At 33.9% G+C, this 23,651-nt stretch overlaps 2 protein-coding genes and 2 long non-coding RNA genes across 5 annotated transcripts; 2 read left to right on the forward strand and 2 right to left on the reverse strand.

The window, feature by feature from the left end:
- Positions 1-1,304: 1,304 nt before the first annotated feature.
- On the forward strand, positions 1,305-4,843 carry LOC140973619 (diaminopimelate decarboxylase 1, chloroplastic-like). Of its 2 annotated transcripts, XM_073436572.1 has the most exons (9): positions 1,305-1,832; positions 2,400-2,574; positions 2,772-2,921; positions 3,054-3,215; positions 3,455-3,640; positions 4,123-4,245; positions 4,324-4,413; positions 4,525-4,642; positions 4,770-4,843. In XM_073436572.1, the coding sequence occupies exons 1-8, from the start codon at positions 1,339-1,341 to the stop codon at positions 4,603-4,605; spliced, it is 1,461 nt and encodes a 486-aa protein (XP_073292673.1). In that variant the 5' UTR covers positions 1,305-1,338; the 3' UTR covers positions 4,606-4,642; positions 4,770-4,843. The 2 variants fall into 2 exon arrangements, with proteins under 2 accessions (XP_073292673.1, XP_073292672.1); XM_073436571.1 differs by having other exon boundaries at positions 4,525-4,843.
- Positions 4,844-6,678: 1,835 nt separating this feature from the next.
- On the reverse strand, positions 6,679-7,624 carry LOC140972217 (uncharacterized). The gene is made up of 2 exons (XR_012174474.1): positions 6,956-7,624; positions 6,679-6,925 (listed from the first exon to the last, which is right to left on the reverse strand). It is a non-coding gene; the product is annotated as an uncharacterized lncRNA (long non-coding RNA).
- A 10,033-nt stretch (positions 7,625-17,657) lies between these two features.
- Positions 17,658-18,177, forward strand: LOC140973621 (uncharacterized). The gene is made up of 2 exons (XR_012174665.1): positions 17,658-17,906; positions 17,989-18,177. It is a non-coding gene; the product is annotated as an uncharacterized lncRNA (long non-coding RNA).
- A 1,103-nt stretch (positions 18,178-19,280) lies between these two features.
- Positions 19,281-22,762, reverse strand: LOC140973620 (uncharacterized). Its single transcript, XM_073436573.1, has 4 exons — positions 22,570-22,762; positions 20,919-22,242; positions 20,693-20,718; positions 19,281-20,348 (listed from the first exon to the last, which is right to left on the reverse strand). Exons 2-4 carry the CDS (start codon positions 22,189-22,191, stop codon positions 19,578-19,580), a joined length of 2,070 nt encoding a protein of 689 aa, XP_073292674.1. The 5' UTR covers positions 22,192-22,242; positions 22,570-22,762; the 3' UTR covers positions 19,281-19,577.
- Between the last annotated feature and the right edge of the window lie 889 nt (positions 22,763-23,651).

The following is a 23,651-nucleotide window of genomic DNA, read 5'->3' on the forward strand; positions in this document are numbered from 1 at the left end:
ATATCAATAGAACAGTCGAAATGTGGTGATCGGACGACTCAAGCTCTTGTTGTTTCCAATTTCATACGAGCATTGGTTTCATTTATTTTTATGGTAGAGAAATATTTAACATTCTGCGATTCAAGAAAGAAGGCAACTGCAAAGTTAAATAACAAAACGGACCAAAACCCGTGATCATCACAATAAAGAAGGAATCAAAACACATTCAACATTCTAAAATTAAAATCTATCCAATCTTATAAATAAAAAACACAAAATATTTATTGACAGAGAAAAAAAATGATCCACGCAAATGTAATTAAGAGCTCACCTTTGAACATTTTCTGGGGATTAATCATTAGCCAGAGGGGCAGAGAGAAATACATAGAAACCAAAAGGAAAAAAAATAATTTTACCAGTGAAAGAAATGACCGTGTGGTCCGAATTATGGGCAAAACTCAATGGCTGCCCATTGTTTGTTGAAAATGGCAAAACACCGTTGATACAAATATATTATAGAATTTTTTAGAGAGGTTTTCAAAAATAATATTATAGAGATTTTTAACTATTTTTCTTGATTCCCCTTCTCGATATTTTCCATTAATGCAAGCCACTATATACATTCAAATTCCAAGTGCTTCGTGATTTGAATTTTTGTCCATTAATTAAACCGAAATCGAATTTTAATCCATTTTTTAAATTAGTAGGTCTCTTGGAGACGGTCTCATTGATTCGTGAGACGAGTCTATCTCTATCTATATTTATAATAATAAGTAATATTTTTGGCATAAAATTCAATTAATGATAATTAGAGGTGCTCCACTAATTTTAGTTTTAATAATTTTTTAATATATAAAAATTTAAATTTATAGTTCAAAAATAATGGCACGACTCATTAAAATAATGGGGGCTACTCCTCGAGTTCAGGATAAATTGGTTTCTATATATTTTGAAAAAAATTAATTTATCACAGTGTTATGAAAAAATCATGAAGAAGAAAAATTTCTCGATCAAGTAAATTTTCAAGTTATCATACGGTAAATGTTTCATCTTGAATATTAAAAAGTAGTGGGTAATTTATTGAATTCTTGTTGGATTCAGTAAAATTCAACTAAATATGATTATTATTTGATATTCATGAACGTTTGTTATTTAAACTCTATAATTTTATCCGAAAAATGGGAGATATAACAGATATTCATGCTAAAGTAATTGGACTAAAAGCCCAATCAAAATTTCGATCGGGCCCATGTTAGTTGAAAGGCCCATAATAACTGTGACGCTGTTTATATAAAAAGAATGTATTGTTTCCACCCTTTGGTCTCGCTGAGACCTTGGTGGTTGCTTCCAGCTCCAATAATGGCGGCTTCAAATCTCCTCTCCCAAACCCCTAAAACCATCTATCCCAAACCCCTGCCCCGCTATTCAAACGTGGGTTTCACAAACTCAAGTCTACTGTGCAAACCCAAGCCCATTTCAGGGTCCGCGAGTTCTCTACAAGCCCGTTCTCCAAAGGCAGTTCTGTCACCGGCGGAACCCAAAACCCAGAAATTTCAGCACTGTTTCACCAAATCCGAGGATGGGTTCTTGTGTTGTGAGGGAGTTAAAGTTGAGGAAATCATGGAAGTTGTGGAAAGAAGACCCTTTTATTTGTACAGCAAACCTCAGATTACTCGGAATGTGGAAGCGTATAAAGAAGCTTTGGATGGTTTGGATTCTATTATCGGTTATGCAATTAAGGCGAATAACAATCTCAAGATTCTGGAGCATTTGCGAACTTTGGGATGTGGGGCTGTTTTGGTTAGTGGGAACGAACTGAAGTTGGCGCTCCGTGCTGGTTTTGATCCTACAAGGTTAGTGCTTTTTCGGTTTTTGTTGGTTTATTGTTGAGCTATAATAGGTTTTTCTCTGTTTGATAACTTTTGAAGTTGCTTTGTGTGTGTATAATGTCATTTTGCTTATGCGATTTGTATTTGGAGTGTCGAATTTTATTATCTGTGCGTGTGTGGCTAATTTTTTGGTAGACCAGTTGAATCCCGGCCTCTGGATTCTTAATACTTTTCTGTTGCTATTTCAATTGCTCAAAGACGACGCAGTAATGACATGAAGCTCAAGAAATCTTAGTTAGTTTGAATGCTTCACGCGCAGTCAGTTAAACCTATAATGATTGTTTGGAAATGAAACTCTTTTGAAAATTATAATGCCTTTGTTGTTTTGAGCCTCATTAGTATGTATATAGATACTTCATTCGGCTGGGTTTAACTCCATCGGGTAAAGTAGAACTACAATGAGATAAGTTTGGAATGTATGACAGACATGCAGAATGATTGTGGCACTTTTGTTTCTCTTACACTTGACACTATGTTTTGCCCAAAATCGTGTTAAGCTCGTGAATAGTGTCTTATTATTATGTATTTCAGGTGTGTCTTTAATGGGAATGGGAAAATCTTGGAGGACCTCGTCTTGGCCGCCCAAGAAGGTGTTTTCATCAACATTGACAGTGAATTTGATTTGGAAAACATCGTGGCTGCTTCAAGAATTGCCGGAAAGAAGGTTGATGTGCTTTTACGTATCAATCCAGATGTTGATCCTCAGGTACAAAGAACTGATTCTTGAACCAAACCGGGTTGTTTGATTGCTTGAAACTAGGTGTGTCAATAATTTTTTGTCCCCCTCAGTTGCTAGTTAAATATGCTTTCCAATTAATGTTATTATGAATCTTTGTGACAGCCGAAGTGTCGAATTCTTATTTTGTGATTTGCCAGTTAACACCTAGTGCTTGCATTTGTTAGGTCCATGCTTACGTTGCCACAGGAAATAAGAATTCCAAATTTGGCATTAGAAATGAGAAGCTACAGTGGTTCTTAGATGCTGTGAAGGCACACCCTAATGAACTCAAGCTTGTTGGGGCCCACTGTCATCTCGGGTCTACTATTACAAAGGTATTTTGATATTGTACCTTTTTGTTTATACAGTCTTTGTCGTGGAACTCATATTCTTCCATTTTCTTGATAGCTCTCAGATCTCTGTTAAATATTTCCATTCTCACTTCAAGATTTTGTCTGAGTTTACAGGTAGATATTTTTAGAGATGCTGCTGTCTTGATGGTGAACTATATAGACGAGATTCGTTCTCAAGGTTTTGAGATAAACTACTTAAACATTGGAGGCGGTCTGGGGATTGATTATTATCACACTGGAGCAGTTCTTCCGACTCCTCGAGACCTTATCGATACTGTAAGTTCAGTAACAACTTTTTACCATCCAATTACATGTAGACAACTCTTCCATAATTTATTCATCCCAATACATAAACACTCATGGAATCTCCTTCGCCATTTTCACACAATTTATACAGAACGATATCAATGCAGCCAAATTTCATTTCAATTCCAATATAATATTCCGTATCATAATCTATTTCTGAATGTTGGTGACGATCCAGTGCATGAACATTTGTCAGATATTTTTTGTAGGTCCGAGAGTTGGTTCTTTCACGAAACCTCAATCTAATTATTGAACCTGGAAGATCACTTATTGCCAACACTTGCTGCTTAATCAACCGTGTTACCGGGGTTAAAACCAACGGGACCAAAAATTTTATAGTGATTGATGGTAGCATGGCAGAACTTATCCGCCCAAGTTTGTATGGAGCTTACCAGGTGAGTTTTTTCTCTCTGCCAATCACTCGATGCCTATACATTACTCCATATCCAATATTATTTTCATGAAATAAATTCTATTTACGCCAACGTCTATTGTCTTACTTTTTCTTCATTCCTTCATTATCGTTGATATAGAGTTTCACGAGTTCTAGTCTAGTGTTTTTTGTCCCCTCGCATCTTTTTATTGGGCTATGGTTTTTTCGTTCAATCAAATCATTTTTCCTATCCACTTTTTTCTTCTGCCCATCTGGATGTGGCCATAAATCCATATTCCGTAACTTGAAACAATAAAACTTCTAGAATCAAGCTTTTGTTGATGTTCTAAAAGCAATAGCTGGTTGACATTACTGCAAGTCAAATCTTTTAGACCATGCAACAATATAAGCTTCATGTTTTTTATCGTTGTTTTGAATTAGCAGCACGACATGCCCCACAAAATTTTACTGGACTGTTGTTTTTTACTTTATTTTTTATTGCAGCACATAGAACTGGTGTCCCCTCCATCTCCAAGCGCCGAGATTTCTACTTTTGATGTTGTTGGTCCTGTTTGCGAGTCTGCAGATTTCTTGGGGAAGGATAGGGAATTACCAACGCCTGATAGGGTAACTAGTTAGCCCTTCTCGTGCGATAAATCATGCCTATATCTTCTGCATCTCACTGTATCATTCCTTTGTTTTTAGGGAACTGGATTGGTCGTGCACGATGCTGGTGCTTACTGCATGAGCATGGCTTCGACATACAATCTCAAGATGCGTCCACCTGAATACTGGGTTCGTAAGCCAGTGTCACACTTTCTTACATCATCTCATCACATACTTAGTCGCCGTGGAATCTACTAAACATATTTTCGCTGTTATGCTGAAACCCGATTCATTTACTAGGTTGAAGATGATGGATCGGTGTCCAAGATCCGGCACGGAGAGACGTTTGAAGACCATTTAAGATTTTTCGAAGGCCTTTAAGCGTGCTTCTGTTATCATTTTTCACAGCATTCAAGTGGTAAACAATCTTGGATCCTGATTGATTTCTTGGCTGCATTCCTCTGCTCGCGACACCGTATTTTTAATTTTACTGTCGTCTGAATAGCATTTTTGGAACACGTTTTACTAAAATTGATTCTCTCCAGTGGAGAGAAATCCAGTGTTATTTACTTAAAGCTTCAGCTCCCATGATTAGACTTTCAATTCTGATGAAGACAAGTGTGATTACGAAGATAAATTCTGGGAAAACAGGAATATGGGATCTAGTTCAATTATCACTTCCACTTGCGAAGTTCAATATAAGAGCACATGATCGTAGCTGATCGCACCAGGACCTGGCTAGACTGTTTCGGGATGTTGACGTGGGTGGAGCACCGCAGAACAACTAAATGCTCACGTGTCTGACTCGCCCCAGAGGGCGTAGCTCTTACAGTATTTCTTTTTCGTGGTACTAAAGACTCTGAATCCTTCGGGGTTGGCAAGGCGAGCATCTAGTTCGGATAAATTTCTCCTTTTGACAGTCTGAAGTTCCAAAATCCAGACCGTAAACACCAAATCAAAAAGACAAATATGCTTGTACAACAAGATTCATAATCGTATTCCCATAGTGTTTCCATCCTTTTTTCTTGAATTTATTTTGTTTGTGTGGTATTAGAAACCCTTCATAAATGACCAATCTTGGTCTCAATTCCTTTGTGTCAGTAGTTTGCTGATTTATCCACTTTTTTCATAGCATAAATATCGTGCATCTTTGCTATACTTTAGGAAACTAGTGGGAATTTATTTTCAAGAAATATTAAGATTATCATGGGTCACAGTCGCACAATCCAAATCATTTGTATTTTGGTTTTTCACGGTACGTTCGATAAACTTGGAATCCGAACTATTGCCCATATTTAGAGATATGACAATCTCGTTGGTGATTCGTACAATCTTTTAAATGGTAAAACTTCTAAAAAAAATTAAATCTTAAAACAACTTAAAGTTTATTTTATGTTTTGATCGTTTTTATACGAGCAAGTGTTGAATTTTATATGATGTTTTGATTGTTTTTATATTAGATCTTCAACCCAAATATCATGTTTTGATCATTTTTATATGACAGTTGTTGGTCGGTCCCAATAACTGGACCTTCAACTCTCATAAAAAAAAAAAAAAAAAAAAAAAGACCTTCAACTTTTTGTTAACGAATTGATAGTCGATGTTACATGAAAATATAAATTTTCAAACGTTATAATTTTTTCTCGATCAAACATGTCACGATGCTTGCTTTTTAGAGGAAAAAAAACAGAAATTTCATCAAGTAAAAGTAAAAGAATCAGTACAATCACCGATAAATACATTTTAGAAAAACAGGATAATCGTAATAAATAGTAGGACTAGCATAAACACTGCTCGAGCCAAGGTATGAGCAACCTTGCTTGTCGCCTGGCAAAGCAAATTTGAAAGGAAGATTTGGGGGAAATAATACTTCCGACAACTTGATACTGTTAAGGTCCATAACATTCGAGTCGATGGAGTTCACCACCGCTTTAAAATCAGTTTCAAAGATCACCTCCTCAAGTTCAAGAGTATCAGTCCATGACAAAGCATCAAGCAATGCTAATACTTCAGCCTCTCGAATGTCAATCAGTCCACTTCTATTGCACATTCTACACACCATAAACTGGCCACAAGAGTCGCAAATAATTGCTCCAAAGCCATCAACCATAGACTCCTTAAAAATGGTTGCATCCACATGAAAAACTCTTAAGTAATTATAAGGAGGTTTCTGCCACTGAAAATTGTTATCCTGCACACCAGAAGAAATCGGAGAACAAAAAGAAAACTCACACACACAACAGACCATTCTTGAAGAAAATTTAGAGTTAAGTAAACAGAGATAACGCAGGCAGGCTAATTGACATTTCTCCAGAAATTTTCATTCCTAAACTATGCTCGACAAAACCATAAAGAACTTAGGTAAGATATCAACAGAGCGTCGGTTCATACAGCAAAACCTTCGTAGAGAGAAAGGCTCGGTATCATTCGGGGAGCTCGATATTATTGAATATAACATCATTAATTATGATAAAAGGATATACACCTATTTACACAATACCAGATGTAGTAATAACTTTTTAATGTATACTAGAGCTAACACTCTTACAACCTTGTACAGTATACTATTAAACCTAAAAGAGTAGAAGAAAGCAAAGAAGATCACATTAAGAACTTTCCTCTTCCCTCAAAGACCTCTGCTGCCTTGCTATAAAGGCCTCCACGGTTCTTCGGAACTCTTCCCGGCTCATATCATCCTCTGCTTTGCAAGAACCACCGCGGTAGTTCCTACACTTCTCTGTAATGCTCCGCCTCAGCTGCTGGCCATGCGCCACAGCTTTCGCGAGATTCTGGTCAGAACAACTCCGGTTTATCTTCCTTTCATCAGAACAAACACCATATTTATAACCATGATCTGATGCAGCTATCTTCTCTTCTGCAACGCATTTTTCCTCATTCCTTCGACATTTTTCCACATACTCCTCGTAAAGATCTGCGGATTTTTCGACATTTTTTGTTGAGCAGTCCCCGGATTTCAAGAACAGCACGAGTATAATAACATTTCCCACCACGAAAACGAATGGGGGGCGGATCAAGGTGACTGAGATCCCCCTGAAATACTCGCTGGACGATTTGAGAGAAAATGGGAACTGGTTGGAAAATTTGGAGACGATGAACAAGAAAAAACACAGCTCCACAAATCTAAACAAAGTGCCGATCCTCTCGAGTCTTCGATACCTCGAGATCGCGTTCGCTTTCTCAATTCTTACGTCGTGAAACTCGAGCATGTCCATTTTGGATCCAACAACTTGAGGGTTTAATTTCTTTCTTATTTTTTTTCAATATTTTTCTTGGGATTTCACTCGAAAGAGAAGATTTTGGCCTGAACCCTCGAACTCTTGGAGCGACAATTATTTGTAGAGAGTAATGGTATTTATAGACTCCATAAACATGCTAGCTTCTTTCTGCCTTTTTTTCCACTTAGTTTTATCAGTTGTACTTGGTTAAAAAATCATGGGAGATAATTTTTATTAAAATTTATTATTATATAATTTACCCTTTTTTTTTTCTGCCCAACTCTTTGGTGTTAATAATTATTGGTGTTAATAATTAAGACAGCTGTTTTTAAAAATGAGGTATTGCCTTTGATTCTTTTTATTAGAACCTTTTTATTTTTGTTTCTAATTGACCTGAAGCTCTTTTATCTTGAAAAATCATATAATTATCTCATGGAGAGTTAGTCGCACCCATAAATGATATAAATACTATTGTTATTTTGGCTTTGCTCAAATCGGTGGTAAAATCCATAAATTATAAAAAAAATTATATATGAGAAAATTACAATTTGATCTTATATATTTAGTTCTCTATATATGTTTGGTTTTTGTAAAGAAATTAGTTATTTTTTCAAATGAAATTGATATGACACCGACATTTATTTAGTATATGTAACATACCGTATTTTAAAACTACTTAAAATTTACGGAAAATAAAATAAAATAAATTTTTTTTCTTAAATAAGTAATAATATCTCAAAATGCAATATAATTAAAATGATTGACTAAATATTTGAAATATAAGCGAGTACAAACTAATTATGTGTCATCAATGTCACAAACAAAACGAGCTTGCAAAAAGTATTTGTTTAAACAACATGAAGTAATTTCATTAAAATCAGAGTAAATGAATTTAACATGCATAAAATTCTTGAAAACTTAAGCGGTCCTCGTGTTAGGCCTCCGCACAGTCCGAGCCAACTCACTGGTCCCCACCTCTCGCCTCCTCGTACTCGTCATCACCTGCATCGGTCAGGTCTAGTGAGTCTAAAGACTCAACATGAATAAGCTGAGAATACAAAGTAATACATAATAAAACCACATGCAATATAAAGTAGCACATACATACTTAAACTCTGAACATACTTACATAAACATAGACGTGCCATCATTTCATAAACTTTTTCATAAACGTGCATAAACATCATCATTTTGCGTAGAGACGTGTTTCAAAGCAAGTGACTCATAACATAATGCGCCTTATCAGACTAAACCACAGTACTTGGTTGGCAGGGATCAACATAGCTTTTCGACCGAATGTCCACTCCCACATACATACTATCCCCGGTCATGCTTTACCGCTTCCCAATCTTGATCAAAAATCGGTCATGCTTTACCGGGGTGGAGAGGTCCCCGGACACGTTCTCCGGCTTTCAAACCCGTAACATAATTGGTCACAAGACAATTCGCATACCTCAAAAACATAAAAAAAAAATTTTTGCACGTCGAACATACTTAAAAACGTTGAGGGCTTCGTTGGAACACTCTGGACATGCTGCCCTAACCACAGCAGCAAAGATACATGAGATCCCAACGAAGCCTGCAACCAAAACTTGAGAAAACATGAAGAACATGCACAAATTTTCACAGCTTGAGCGGTTTTACGATAAAAATCATATCTCTCTTATTACTTATCAGAAAATTTTGAATTTGCTATCGAATCGAAGATAACACAGAGTACTAATAATCATATGTTGAAAATATTTCTAGAAAACCAACCTATAAGTTGCAGAATTCGAAATAACAAAGAGGGACGAGTTTTGTGACACAGAAATTTCACACCTTGTGCGATTTTACGATAAAAATCATATCTCCCTCGTTTCTTATTAGAAAATTATGAATTTGCTATCGAATCGAAATCATATGTTGAAAAAATCATTTCAAAAAACCGATCGAAAATTCACAGGATTCGAAATGACAACAGATTCGGTTTTTAATATCTAAAAGTTGTTCCAAAATCGTTTCAAGCATCATCGCTCAAACTTTGCATAACATATACGGATTTTTACACACATTATACATCAAAATATTTACTATGACAAGATCGATGCTGAAAAATGAAAGATTATACATGTTTTGATGATTTATACTCACGATACGACGAATATCGAAGCGAGGATATGTGAGAACCGATCCAAGACAACTTGTGACACGTTTCTTGCTATTAATCAAACGTGAGTCTACCGAAAAATTGTAGGGGAAAGGGGTTGGCTACTGGAGGAACTTAAGAACCCTAGTTTTCCTTTCAAAAAGAAGAATCACAAAGTGTGTGTGCAGGCCGATGAGTGTGTGTGATTAGGGGGTTAATTAGGGGCTTAATTAGACTAATAAAAATAGCTAATAACCAATTAACAGGTTAATGAAAATACTAAGCCAATACTATTAATCCACCACTAATTTTATTAGAAGCCCTAATTTTAATAAAATACATGTGTGTCATATTTTCAAGATTTGAAATCCCCAACTATTAAAATTAGTATTTTTTTGAAAAACTTAAAATCTTAAAATCACCTACTAAATTAAATTAGGCTTTAAAATGCTTAAAGTTTCATAAATCATTTAAAATATCAATTTTCATGACTTGAAATAAAATACTACATTATTCATAAATCTTCTAAATTGTCACTGGTCTCTTTTTCCGATCATGTATCGAATATTCGTATGAAACATAAAACTCAAGAAAACGTTTTAACGTGCATCAATAAACATGTAATAATTTAAAATAATGTAAATCATAAATCATGCATCGTTAAAATCATTTTAAAATTAAATAAATAATTTAATAATTTAATAAATGCATTTATTTACGTGTTCTGATTTTTTGACTCTACAGTATATATATGCAACTGCGATAGTAACTCACACCTTTTTTTCCAAAATTTGGTTTCTTTTTCTTCATTCGTTTATTTATTTATTTCTTTACTTTTTCTTTTGAACTTTTCTTATTTATGGGGTGGGAATTTTTATTTTCGTGTCCTGTAGGGTTTTTATTATTTATACCTTACTAACAAAGAAAGTATCGTGTCATGTTTGGTTCAGATGATATGATTAGGGTGGGTCTCATGTGAGACCGTCTCACGAATCTTAATCTGTGAGACGGGTCAAACCTACCCATATTCACAATAAAAAGTAATACTCTTAGCATAAAAAGTAATATTTTTTCATGGATGACCCAAATAAAAGACCCGTCTCACAAATACGACCCGTAAGACCGTCTCACACAAGTTTTTGCCATATGATTATTGAATGGTTAGTAAATGAGTGATAAGAAAAAGAGAGATTTACCTAAATAGACTTTACACAATTACTATAATTAATTTTAGTCTTCAGTTAAATTAATTTACCAAAATAATCTTTTTATCATATCAAATTACAAAGATATCCCCTATCTTTTAAATCATATTCACTATCAATTTATTCATCTCAAACTCTTTATTTTATTATCTCATCAATTTCGTGCGTATAGAGGCGACCGTGAAATACATCAATCCTATTTCTTTAAGCAAGTATGAATTTCTTTTTTTCCACTTAACTTTTACGTAAAAAAAATTGATTTTATATTGATAGTACTGTGTGAGTAGGTATATGGGTTATGAAAAAATCAGTTTGTTACTAATTTTTTTATGTCAAATCATTAGAATATATTGCCTAGAATTGATTGCTGTAATTTTGATTTTAATTTTTTTTAATATTTGACTTGATTATTTTCATGAGCAACAATCGTAATTAAAATATTATAACTTTGGTGTTTTCGTATGCACTAATTCAAACTAACCATTCATAATTTTATTAAAATATGTTTATTGATATAAGTAAGTAGTATTAAAAAATTAATATCTTATAAATTAAATAAAACAGAACAAATGTTAAATCAATTCTATAAAAAAAATAGATAATTAAATAAATGAATCAAGAAAATGGAACATGTGTGGTCATAAAAAAAGGGTATTTTAGGATTTTTAAATTATATAAGACATAATGCAAATTATGTAATAAAGAAGACCATTTTTAAAATTATGACTTTGAAATAGACTAGAATAATCAATTTCCCTAAGAAGAGAAATGATAGTTAATTATTTATAATATGTGATGTTAAAATATGTTATATCTGGTTTGTTTTTTTATAAATATTATTAAGTAAGGAGAATTTGGTATTATGCCTAAACTATCTTAATGTAAAAATACAATACTCAAAAGAGAATTTCCTAGAAATCTTTTTATTATTATCAAATCAATGAAATGGGTATTAAAATATAAAAATATTTTTATTTTTTTTATTATCAGGTCAAGCAAATGCATTTTGGGAATAGGATGGATGTTTAAAATAAGGACTCTTTTTTGTTTAAAATAAGGACTCTTAGTCCTTAGGCTGTTGGCGATTAATTGTCAACATTTAGTACTAGAGGTGATATATTGTATCATATTATACCAAAAAATTATATATTGTATATTGTATCAAAAATTACTGTGTAAGAAACTTTATATCGATACCGTATCGAAATTACATATGACTAGCATATTGATTATATCAAAATTATATGGTATACCGATGTTTTGGTATGATATCGGTATAGATCTTTTTATCACGGAAAAACCTTATATTTTTTAAATTTATTTTTTAAAAATATTATATATTTTTAAATTTTTATATATTATTTCAGTATTCTAAATTTTAAATATTATTTCGATATTTCAAATTTCATGTTGTTACATTACCAAAAAATTTGGTATTGTTATCGTACATTATCCAAATCTTCGATATATCGAAAATTCGATATTTTTTGGTATGGTAATCTCGGTATGCCGAAAAGTATATATGTGGCTCATTTATAACCGTAGGATCAATACTCAAGGATATCGAATAAATTTTGAACTCGTTTATATTCCATTTTATATAAGAAAAAAATAAAAATAATTTTATTTATAAAACGGATCGAGTGTGTACATATAAATAACCAAATTGAAGCTTAAATAACATTACTCTTTTATGAAAAATCATTTTTTTCCCATTAAAAAAGGGATAAATTTCGTATAGACAGACCAAAAATTTGATGCAGAATTGATTTATTTACAATTTTTGGAAATAGTTGTTGAATGATTTCTCTGTGGCAATCAAAAAGTCTTTAAATTATTTGCAAATTGGGCCCTCCATAATCTTTTCAAGTTTGTTTTTTAGCACCTCACTTGAATTCTTTTAAGGACATTATTATGGAGAAATAACCTCTTTTTTCCTTTGGCAACGAAAGCCAACACATACATGAACTTTTAATTATGCCCCCAACAAAGTGGAGAAATATTTTTTATTATATAATTTATTGGCAAAATGGAATATTGGCTCCAATATTATATATAATATCTTTGGCAAAATTGAATTTTTCCTATGTCTTATTTTTAATTATTATTCTTAATATATTTGAGGATGTTACATGAAGTATATTTTCCTAAATACGATATTCGTCTAAAATAATATATTTTAAATTTTTTTTTTGTTTCTGTTCAATGTAAATGAATTTTTTTTTTCATTTTAAAAAAATTTTTTTTTTTTTTTATATTTATGTCTTTTTAGTTAGTGAGGGTAATTTTAGTAAACGAGATCACACTTAATAAATAGTATAGATATATGAAGTTTTAAAATAAATTAATTGCAAGCCACTACCTTAAAACAAATCTAACTACAAAAACACCCCAAAATTTGGAAGAATCCAACCGTTGATAATTAAAGTCGCGGGGCCACTTTTATAGCCCATTTAGCAATAATTGGGCTTCGTGGAGGCGGCTTTTAACCCTAAACGAGCCAGTGGTCTGGGCTCCATTGGCCACTTTGTCTACATTTCTCCAACTAAAAGAATCTCAAGTGGGAGACACGTCTTTCCAAAAGCATTGCTTCTCCAAGTCACATAAATTTGTAAAGTGAGTTTCTTTATGTGAGACGGATCGATACGATTGATATCAGTGAGAAGTAATATTTTTAACATAAAAAATAATATTTTTTATTAATCTGATCGATTTAAAAATATGTTTCATAAAATTGAATCGTAAGACCGTCTCACATGATTTTTGTGACTTATAAATAAATAATTTTAAAAAGTGAAAAATGTAAGTATAATGATTGAGACATAAGTAAATTAAATTTGTATCATTAGTATTTTTTAAACGTAATCACTCTTGAAATAAAATTCATTCAAACTAAGATTAACAAGAAATAAGATACAGGCACACAAGTTTTGCTAAAGTGCTAAGCCATAGACTCTAATTGATATCAAATTAAGATCACTTATTCAATTATCAAAAAAATTGTGCAATTATTGGAAATGGGATTTTGAAGAATAATTATTGATTCTACCTAATTATACCATTTAAGTTATTATACTTAAAAGATTCAAGTTATTTGTAAGCACACAAAAAAATATTGAGAAAGAAAACATAATTGTTCTTTACCTAAACTTTGATGACTTTTTAAGATTTGCCACTAATTAGAGTCACTATCCAAAATAAGGATCCCAAAAATCAGTTATGTTATGCAAAGTGTGAGCATTTGTTAGAGATCTTAAAACACTTTTTTATGCTTCGTAAAAGCCGATTAAAAGAAGAGATAAAGGATGCACAAATCAAACTCCAACTCCATTGTCTTAATTAATTAATTAGACCATTATTATTGTTTATTTATTCATATAATATGTGTGAAGGCAAAGATTAATGCACAATATTCTTGATACTTTACTTCTAAAAATTGATCATGTGTGTTTAAGAATATTTTTGGTTGTGAGTTAAAAGACCAATTTAATTATTTAACCCACTTTGTCTAAAAAAGCCCAACTCCACTAAATGCTCTTAAAAAAAATCTATAGAGGACCACTCTGACTATTCAAGAGACATTTATCATTTTCTCTGATTTGAGCTCTCTCATTTTCAGATATTATCATTACGCTATTGTTGACTTGAGTGTCGGAGTGTCTACGTCGAGTAACTTTTGATGCCTCTAACGTTTGTTCGTGATGTAGGTGACAACCCAAGAAGTTCGTTGTTTACTGCCTTATCGACCTACAAGACTACGTATGAGACCATCTATGAGACTGTGTACGAGACCATCTGCTAGACTGCGTATGAGACCAGCTGCGAGATCGTGTATGATACCGTCTCCGAGACTGTTTACGATACCATCGCCTATGAGGTTATGAGGATCCGCCTACAAACGAACCCATCGTCGAGGCTACGAGGATCCACCTTGAGGTTTTAGCTTACTGGTCTACACTTACGAGGTCCCAGCTGTGAGAAACCGCTTCTCTAGCAGCAGCTAACATTTTCAGCAGCTAGAAATATTCAGCAGCAATGTGAAAATTCTAGCAGAAGATATTAATTCCAGCAGCAACTAATATTTTAGAAGCTGTCATTTTTCCAGCATACATGTATTTTCCAGCGGACAGAATCCAGCAGCAGAAGAGTTCAGTAGCGAGATTCCAACAGATAGCTACTGGTTCTGCTTATGACTTGTAACTGAAGCATTTAACATGGATTAAAGGCTGTTAATGGCACATCATGACAGATTATGACAATTAATAGGGAGTCCAACAGTCAGAATTTTGCCTATAAATATCACTCTCAAATCTCTGAAATTGTTGTTACACAAAGCTTTTGTTATCACTTGAAATTCGAGCTAAGAGGGTGCCTATTTTCGAGCAATAGAATCCAGTAGCTAGAGCAAGCTAATTCCATACTTCAACCGAAACACTTTCTTGCAAATTACGTAAGTGGGCTTATGTATAAATATCTTGAAATCAGTTTGATAATTTCTGTTTTAAAGCAAAGTTTCTGTATATTTGATTTTTGATATCTGATTTTTGAAGCACTGAAACCTAATGAACTAATGGTAGGAATATATATTCTGAAACATTCCTGAATTCTGAATTTCTGATTTTTGACCTCACCTCTTAGAGGAGAGAACATAGAGGGGACTGATATCAGTTTAGCCATGAACTTCACGAACGTGCTCAGTGCTTGCTTGCTAAGATTTTGTATTCTGATTTCTATTCTGAAACCTGTGATTCCTGAATTCTGATTCCTATTCTGAAAATAAAAGTTTTCTGTATATTATTGTATTACTGTTTCTGTTTTAAATATGGTTTTGAAAACTGGGAGTTATTCCCGCCTCCGCTTACTGAGTGACGACCATATCACTCACCTACCAAACCTATCTCAGATAAGAACCCGGAAGAAATGCTAGAAGAAAAAGAGCAGATTCAGTTCTGGGACTGGTGAAGAAGACTGTTGTTTTTCTCAGTTTTAGTTTATGTTTATTCCACTGCATCTGTTAAGATATTGTTATATCTTATTTTACATTTCCGTTGTAAAATATTATTACTTGAGTTTGTATTAGACAATGTAATATTCAGTTTGTGAATAAAAAGACTGGTTTTTGAATTCTGTACTTCTGAGGCTTGTTGTTTTCGAATGTAAATTTGAGAGCGACGCCGATGTCGACCAACCTCGTCCGTGGGGCGTGACACCAGCTTACTGGTCTACACCTACGAGGTTCTATCTTACTAATCTACGCTTACGAACTTACTGGTCTACCCATACGAGGTTCCGTGAAACATCTACTGCTAAAAATGTTACTAAATTTTTTTTTTTTTTTAAAAACAAACGAACACTCGAAAATCATCTTTTAATGCATGCATGCAATGCTTTCGAAAAATACGCCTTTTAAAAATAATCGTAATCAAATGACAAATAAAATATTGCATTTTAAAGTTTGCCAACACGACCATATAATAAAACAAGTAAAAATCCTGGAAATCCTCAACTTATCATAAAAAGCGAATAAAACTGATCAAGTCTACTCAAAACTCATAACACGTAATGTGCGGAAAATTTGGTCCTCGGGTCATGTGCGCACATCCAGCCCTGTCTACTCAGAATTTGGCACCTCTAGTCTCCTCATCAACATGCTCACCTGCATCGTTCACACCTAGTGAGTCTAAAGACTCAACACACCTGTAACGTTAATACCAAGTACATATACATGCAGACAACAGTGAAAAGTACCGTAATAAAAATACAGTTCATGATCTTTAAAGCGTAAACGTAAACATAATAAAACATACGTGTCAAAACATATCTCAACATAACATCATATACGTGTTCATTTCTTTTAATTGAATTTAGTTCATTAGTTATGACTTTCGTATCATCATGTCAGTCGATGGATCCATCTACGTGTAACCGCGGTACCCGACGACTGGGACATCAGCGACAGCATTACCTGTCCACTAAACCTTGGCCTTACATGTCATCGAGTCATCGTATTACTCACAACCGACTCTCATCAATCAAAACATGTCATCATGTTCATCACTTAATAAAATCATGCATATACTTAAAATTTTTCTTGAAACCAAACATGCAATGTATTTTTCATATTTAAAAAAAATCACATGTACATGATATAAGTTTGTGGATTCATGTTTCAATAACTTAATCTCGTTAGTCGTTAATGCTCTAAACCTGCTTGTTAGTTATAGTTAATGATTTAAACGCCAACATTTAATTCTAAGTTCCAAGATTGCTTTATATATAAGTTTGTGGATTCATGTCATATTTGATTGAATTATGCTTAGCCTAACATCGGATTTTGGACTGGTGAAGAGATATGAAAGCAGTGGTATTCTTATCTAATCTTCTAAACTTATTTCCTTGGAGTTTTCGAAATAGTCAGTCCCACAATGTCATATTCTATGCAAAACCGAGTGTTGTAATACACAATCATCACATAAATGATGTTATATTTCTCTTATTTCGTCTTAAATTTCGTTAAATTCGTCTTCTGCAGCAAGTGGATATATGATATATCTATCATAGGACTGTCACCCCTCAATGCAGCAAAATCTCCAGATATCGCTTCAATGGGCGTCTATTCATTTCGGACAGACATTTTGTTAAATCTCCAGAGGTGGACTTATCCCATTTCGAATGAGTTTGGATCGGAAATCATACCTGCTGCTGTAAAAGAACACAATGTCCAAGTATGTTTACTTGATTAATTATAGAAATGTATTAACTTTTTGTTGCATCGAAGAAAATTATAATGTGCCTTCTTTTGCAGGCATGTTTGTTCAGAGACTATTGGGAGGATAATGGGAGCCGACTATTACCAAAAAGGGAAGGTTCCCGTGGGGATCGGCAGAGATACAAAAATCGGGTTAACAAGCATGTAGCCTTTTCTTGGATGCATATACACACACGTACATACATACATATATATACAGCTTGAGGTCCGTTTTATCCAAGAAATGACCATACCGTGGTTTCTTGCGAGTTCATATTTGAGAGATGTAACTTTTGACATGTAAGAACTGTATCATCGACAAGAATGCAAGAATAGTGGAAAATGTGATCATCAGGAACAAAGATGTAAGATTTATCACATATCATGCAAAAGATTTATTCACCAAAAACAGCTTTTTTTCTTCACAACTTTTCCTGGATTTAACAGGGTGTTCAAGAAGGTAACAAGCAGGAAGAAGGATTCTGTATTCGTTCGGGGATCATAGTCATACTCGGCAAGGCAAGGATCAATGATGGAACCGTCATATAATTCGGTTTTCTGCATACAAAATGGAGTCGTTTGAGGTCCGAAATGCAATACTTTGAGACGACCTGGAGTTGGGCGAGTTTTACAAGACTACAACTGCTTTTGTAAAGCAGTAATTTGTCGAAAAGAAAGTGTTTGATCATTCGAAGGTGAGGTTTATGGGAGAAGAAATAATGAAATATAAATAAACTTTTGACGCAGATCTGATAGAAATATTAAAAGAGCCCCTTGTGCAATATTAACAAACAACATAACTTGGATATTGTTTTCACTTTTCATAGGTTTAGCAAAACATTTCGCATTCAAGTTGAAATGGTGCTTTGCTAAGGTTGAATTCAGTTTTATGTTTCATACAATTATTAAAAATGAAAACAAAAATAATTAGTAGTAATTAAATATAACATGAAGAGACACGATTAACAAAGTAAAATAAGTCACACCAAAGAGAGAAAAAAAAAATGCAAAATAAATCAAGGTATTGTGTGATATTAAAATAATAGGGGCATGCTCGGATTTGAACTCATGTAATAGATTTTAGAAAAAAAAATTCAACCACAATTACAATGAAATTGTTTAACTCGACATAAAGTAGATTTGAGATTTATTTGCATTTTGTTTATCCTAAGAAATCGAGGAGTTTAAAACGATGGATTTAAAATGCATCCATACAAACACAACCTTAATGATTTTACACTGACCAGTTGGTTGGATAAGTGAATTTCAAATGAGTTGACTATTGAAAAACTTAGACCATGTCACCATTTATCCATAGGAAAATGAATTATTAAAACAATGAATTTCTTTACAAGAATTAATGGGTACCACGAAAAACAAGAATGTAATAATAATATCCTTTGTCTAAACCAGTTTCTTATTGGTTCCTTGCAAAAGATCACAACTTCAAGTTGTCAAAATACCCTTCAATCAAATCAATTGTTCTTTGTTACCACTTTTCAATAAAGATTGAATAGACAAGTGATGACATCTCAAAACCTAAAGTTATAAGAACCACAGAAGAAAATCCATGCAGCTGATGTCGACTCCAAGAATATAAACCAGCATACACATGTTTTGTCATATATATCATATGATAATTTCATACAATCCATGCGACATGAAATGTTTCACATGTAGACGTTATTAACGAGCTTGATAGAAGGCCTGTTGTCCTATACTGAATCTTTCCCACATACTAGGCTGGAAAAGTTATTCATATGCTACATTAAGAACAAAAGTCTATATACCATGTTCGAGCTCATTTGTCTCATGCATTTGGGGTAAATTTTTCAGTGTAGCCAGGGGCATCGTCCTCATGAAAAAAAAAATTGCCTGACGAACTACAGTGGATTGAATATTCATTAAATAGATCACTTACAGATGGAAATTCGGTCCAGAGAGTGCAATTTGAGAGATTGCGACAGGGTTGGCCCTGATAACAAAGAGAAGGGGGCTCAGAAAGTGAAAGTAACGCCAGCGGAAGAGGGCATATTTCAGATGGTCTTTGTGTTCCAAACTGTGAAAGAACCCCTTTTTTGGAGATCACATGGTTGAAAACCTCTCACAGCCTTTCCCATCAGTGCCATAGCTCCGATACTGGGAAACTGCTCCTTTTGATGGTTCTTCATCGCCAATTTTGAACTTTGTGGCGCACAAACTGCGGTCGTTTCAGTATACTCTTGGGTACTACTACGTGATTCATCATGCAGCCACCTCTGTATCCAGGGTTGTGAAAGCAACAACTCCATACTCTTTTTTGATGGGCTCACCGTAATTTCAGTGTTTTGCTTAATTAAGGACCCTTTATTGTCCAACGCCACCGATACTTTACCATGATGCTTCCTCGAATATGGTTCTGAGCTGAGGATGCCATTCGTAAGAATTCTGCCAAAATGCTTTTTCATTTTCTTATCATGCGAGTTTCCAGCCAGATCGGAACTCTTTGTGCCTCTAGAAGAAGATTGTGAAGAGCTCAGCTTGAGACGCTTAACCCATCTGTTGCCTGGATCTGCTTCTCGAGAATCCTCCGGGCTGAGATTAGAATTTGGTTTAGATGGCTCAGCATGCGCCATGAGCATGTCCATCTCCAAACTTTGAGTCTTTGAGGAGCTAGGACCTGAATTCTCTGATGACGCTGCTGCAGCTGGCAAGGCAGGGGGCTCCAAGTTGATATCCGGCAGTTTGGTGTTTGGGCCTTGACGTTTGGCCTCTCTTGAGGAGAAAACATCAACTGGATATGATAGACTCGAGTACATATTGAAGGCCTACAAATATCAAATGGTCGTACTGAAATATAAGAACAGCGGCAGGTGCAACTTGGACAAACAGACAGCATGGATACTCAGCCAATCGTCATATTATACCACTTCATATTTTAGCAAACCTAAAATGTACAACATGCAAACGGAAAATGTTCTATAAGAAGTCTTGACTTGGCCAGTAGAAATAGCACCCAGGTAGACCTTTATTATCACCATTTGTTTATTCTGTGAGTACATACAAAACCTTAAGGTCCTGTAGGTCATAATGTAGACATGCAGATGGATATTTAAATCTGTATAAGCATATGAGATTATTTAATTCACAATAACAGGCATAGGTAGAGTACCTTATCTGATGGACTAGAATTTGCACCTGCAATACACAAAATAGAGAAGCTTAGATCAGCAAAGTAGTTCGACTACAAAAACTTGCTCGGGTATGGTAAGACAATATAATTTATTAAAGTTATTTTCAAGCACCATTCTATGAAGGCGCATCAGCTTCAGAAAAATTTCCAAAACGTAATTATTTAAAAGCATGACAACTTTCTACAATAACCGATATCATGATACCTGAATAAGGGTTCTTCTCCTTAAAGTAATCCATGTCCATGGTGTCAGTCTCAGCGGATGATTCATTGTTTATTGTTGCTCTACCAGTCTTGACATCTCCGACTTGTCCTTTTCTTTCACTCTCAGCGGAACTACTCAATTGTTGGAGTATTACACCTCGATTACCTTGACCGGCCATATTTCCATTCGTTTCAGTAATTACTCTTGTACCATCAAAAATATCAAATTCGTTTGACAGATTGAAATCGGTTGTTTTCGTGATCAAAAGACTGTGAGATGTCTGAGAAAACCCGGGAAAACCTCTGAGATTTGCTTTTTCCATGGTGGTGCATATTCTCATCGTTTCCACATTATGAAGACAATTTGGTAACTTTTGCAGAGAGTAACTATTGTAATATGATTTCTTTGCCTCTGTTTCCTCTGAAACAATGTAATGATCAGGGTACGGTCTGAGATCTGAACACTTCTGGATCTTTTGGAACCACTCCTGATTAAATGTTGGCAAGTGATTATGACTCGTGGAAGGAATATCAAACAAAAGGGATGCATTACTCTCCCTAAAACACGCATTCATTAAATTCTTTGATTGTGATAGGCTGTCCTTGTTTTCTTGACAAACCAAATCTGCTGATTGGCTGTGCTTATTGCAGCTTATATGCTCTTGCACTCTCAGATTAGTGCTCTCAAAAAGATTTTTGGAAACGTCACCTCCACATATCAAAGAAGAAACTCCAGATTTTCCTTTCCGCGATTCATATTTTCCTAGATCATGTTTATACAGAACATCAAGTGATGATGGTTCAGCAAAAGTTTCCTGCGAAGGCTTCATCGCCACGAAGCCGCTCTCGTCAGCAGAAGGACGATCTTTCATCCATTCAAGAGGATTCTTTGAAGTACCTTCGTCTAGAGGAACCCCACGAAGCATGGAGGGAAATTGAGTCCCCCTGTTGACGTCTACACATTTACCTCGCTCAAAGTTGCGATCAATCACAGCCCTTCGCACTTGCATATCATCAGTCTTTCGATTGAGCTTGAAAATAGAACTGCCAAATCCCAATCTTTCAGTGCCCATTTTGGTACTGTCATCCATCATTTCAGAAGTCCTAGTTTCAGTCACCGCAGGTCCTTTGCCAGTCGCAAGATTCAGTGTTTCTGCTGTCGCCTTGCAGCTCGCCCGTATCCAATGCGACATCCACAAAGATTGGTAAGTTTGCATAGGCTGTACACTCCTTCCACTGGTTTCACTAACCGATTGCACGACTCGATCAGACATGATAGCTTCGGCTCTCAAGGAATGAATAACAAGTCTACCTTCAAACTTTCGCTATAGAATCAAGTTTAGCATTTCAGAATATAATTAAAAACGCCGATTTAATAGCCGAAAACTAAAAAGAAAAAGAAACTTTTTTTACTACAATTCAAAAAGCAAAACAACCGCCTTAAATCACAATAAAAGGGAAACCAAAACCAAAACCAGATTTGTCTATTTCGTCGGTTGAAACAAATCCCACCTCCCATTTCAAAGATCCAGACCTTAAAAATTGATGAAAACACACAAAACAGCAGTATACTCCAAAATCAACCAAAAGAATCCATAAATAAGCATAACTGAGCAGCTAAACTCCAAGAACACGGCGCTGCGCCAACTTACCTTCCTGTGCACTTTATCCTCGAATCAAACTCCTTTTATTCAGCAGAAAAACAGAGATCGAACTTCAAAAAACCGTCTTTCCATGAAAAAATGGGCTCCCTAGGCTCAAATAAATACACACAGAGATGTGAGTATGCGCATCAGTACCTGGAATGGAGAAGATGAGACAGACGCTAACAAAGTAAAACCAAGTGGGACATATGCATACCAATAAGTATATTCTAAACTCTAAAGTAATTAATTCATTAATTAATAATTAAAAACTCCCAAAAAGCTTAATTAGTTTTTTAATAATATTTGTACCTATAATAATATTAAAATATGTTAGTCAGATATTTAGATAAAACAAAATAATGGAGTTTAATATGATTTATACGTTTAACATTTTTTATTATAATTGACTAATGACGTACATTGGATACATGTATAAAATAATATTTTATTATAGTGTTTAATTATTATTTAGAGGAGGATAATGTAATTATATTAAATATATGATTTATTAATATAATATCTGAATTTTAAAAGTGAATTATATAGTGTAATTATTAGTAAATTATATGAAAAATATTAATTAGATAAATAAATGGAGTATTTCGTAAAAATTAATTGATATCACAAAGTCGGATCACTAAGGTCTCAAACTTTATATATAGTATAGATTTAAAAATATGATATCATGAAAATTATAAAATAAATATTTTTGTACATATGTTGGATTCGATTTTCGATTAATATATGCATTCTATATTATTAAACTTGACCACCTCATATTAACTAATTTTGATATTAACTAATTTTGACATATCTATGTGACGCCAACGTTTTTTTTTTTTTTTTTACATTTTTAACCTTTACAATATTTGTTAGTTAATTTTATTTGTGTGAGTTTATTAGTAATTTTCGTATATCTCTGTATCTTTTTTCGATATTTTCTCGAAGTTATCTTTAATTTATTTAAACTTCAGATTATCTCAGTTAATATCTAATCACTCATCTATAATATCATATCATAAAAAAATAATATATATTTTTATACAAAAATTATTAAACACAAACAAATTTAATATGTGTGCTAAGAA

The sequence above is a fragment of the Primulina huaijiensis genome, chromosome 3 (assembly GCF_012295235.1).
Source record: "Primulina huaijiensis isolate GDHJ02 chromosome 3, ASM1229523v2, whole genome shotgun sequence".
NCBI classification, from domain to species: Eukaryota; Viridiplantae; Streptophyta; class Magnoliopsida; order Lamiales; family Gesneriaceae; genus Primulina; species Primulina huaijiensis.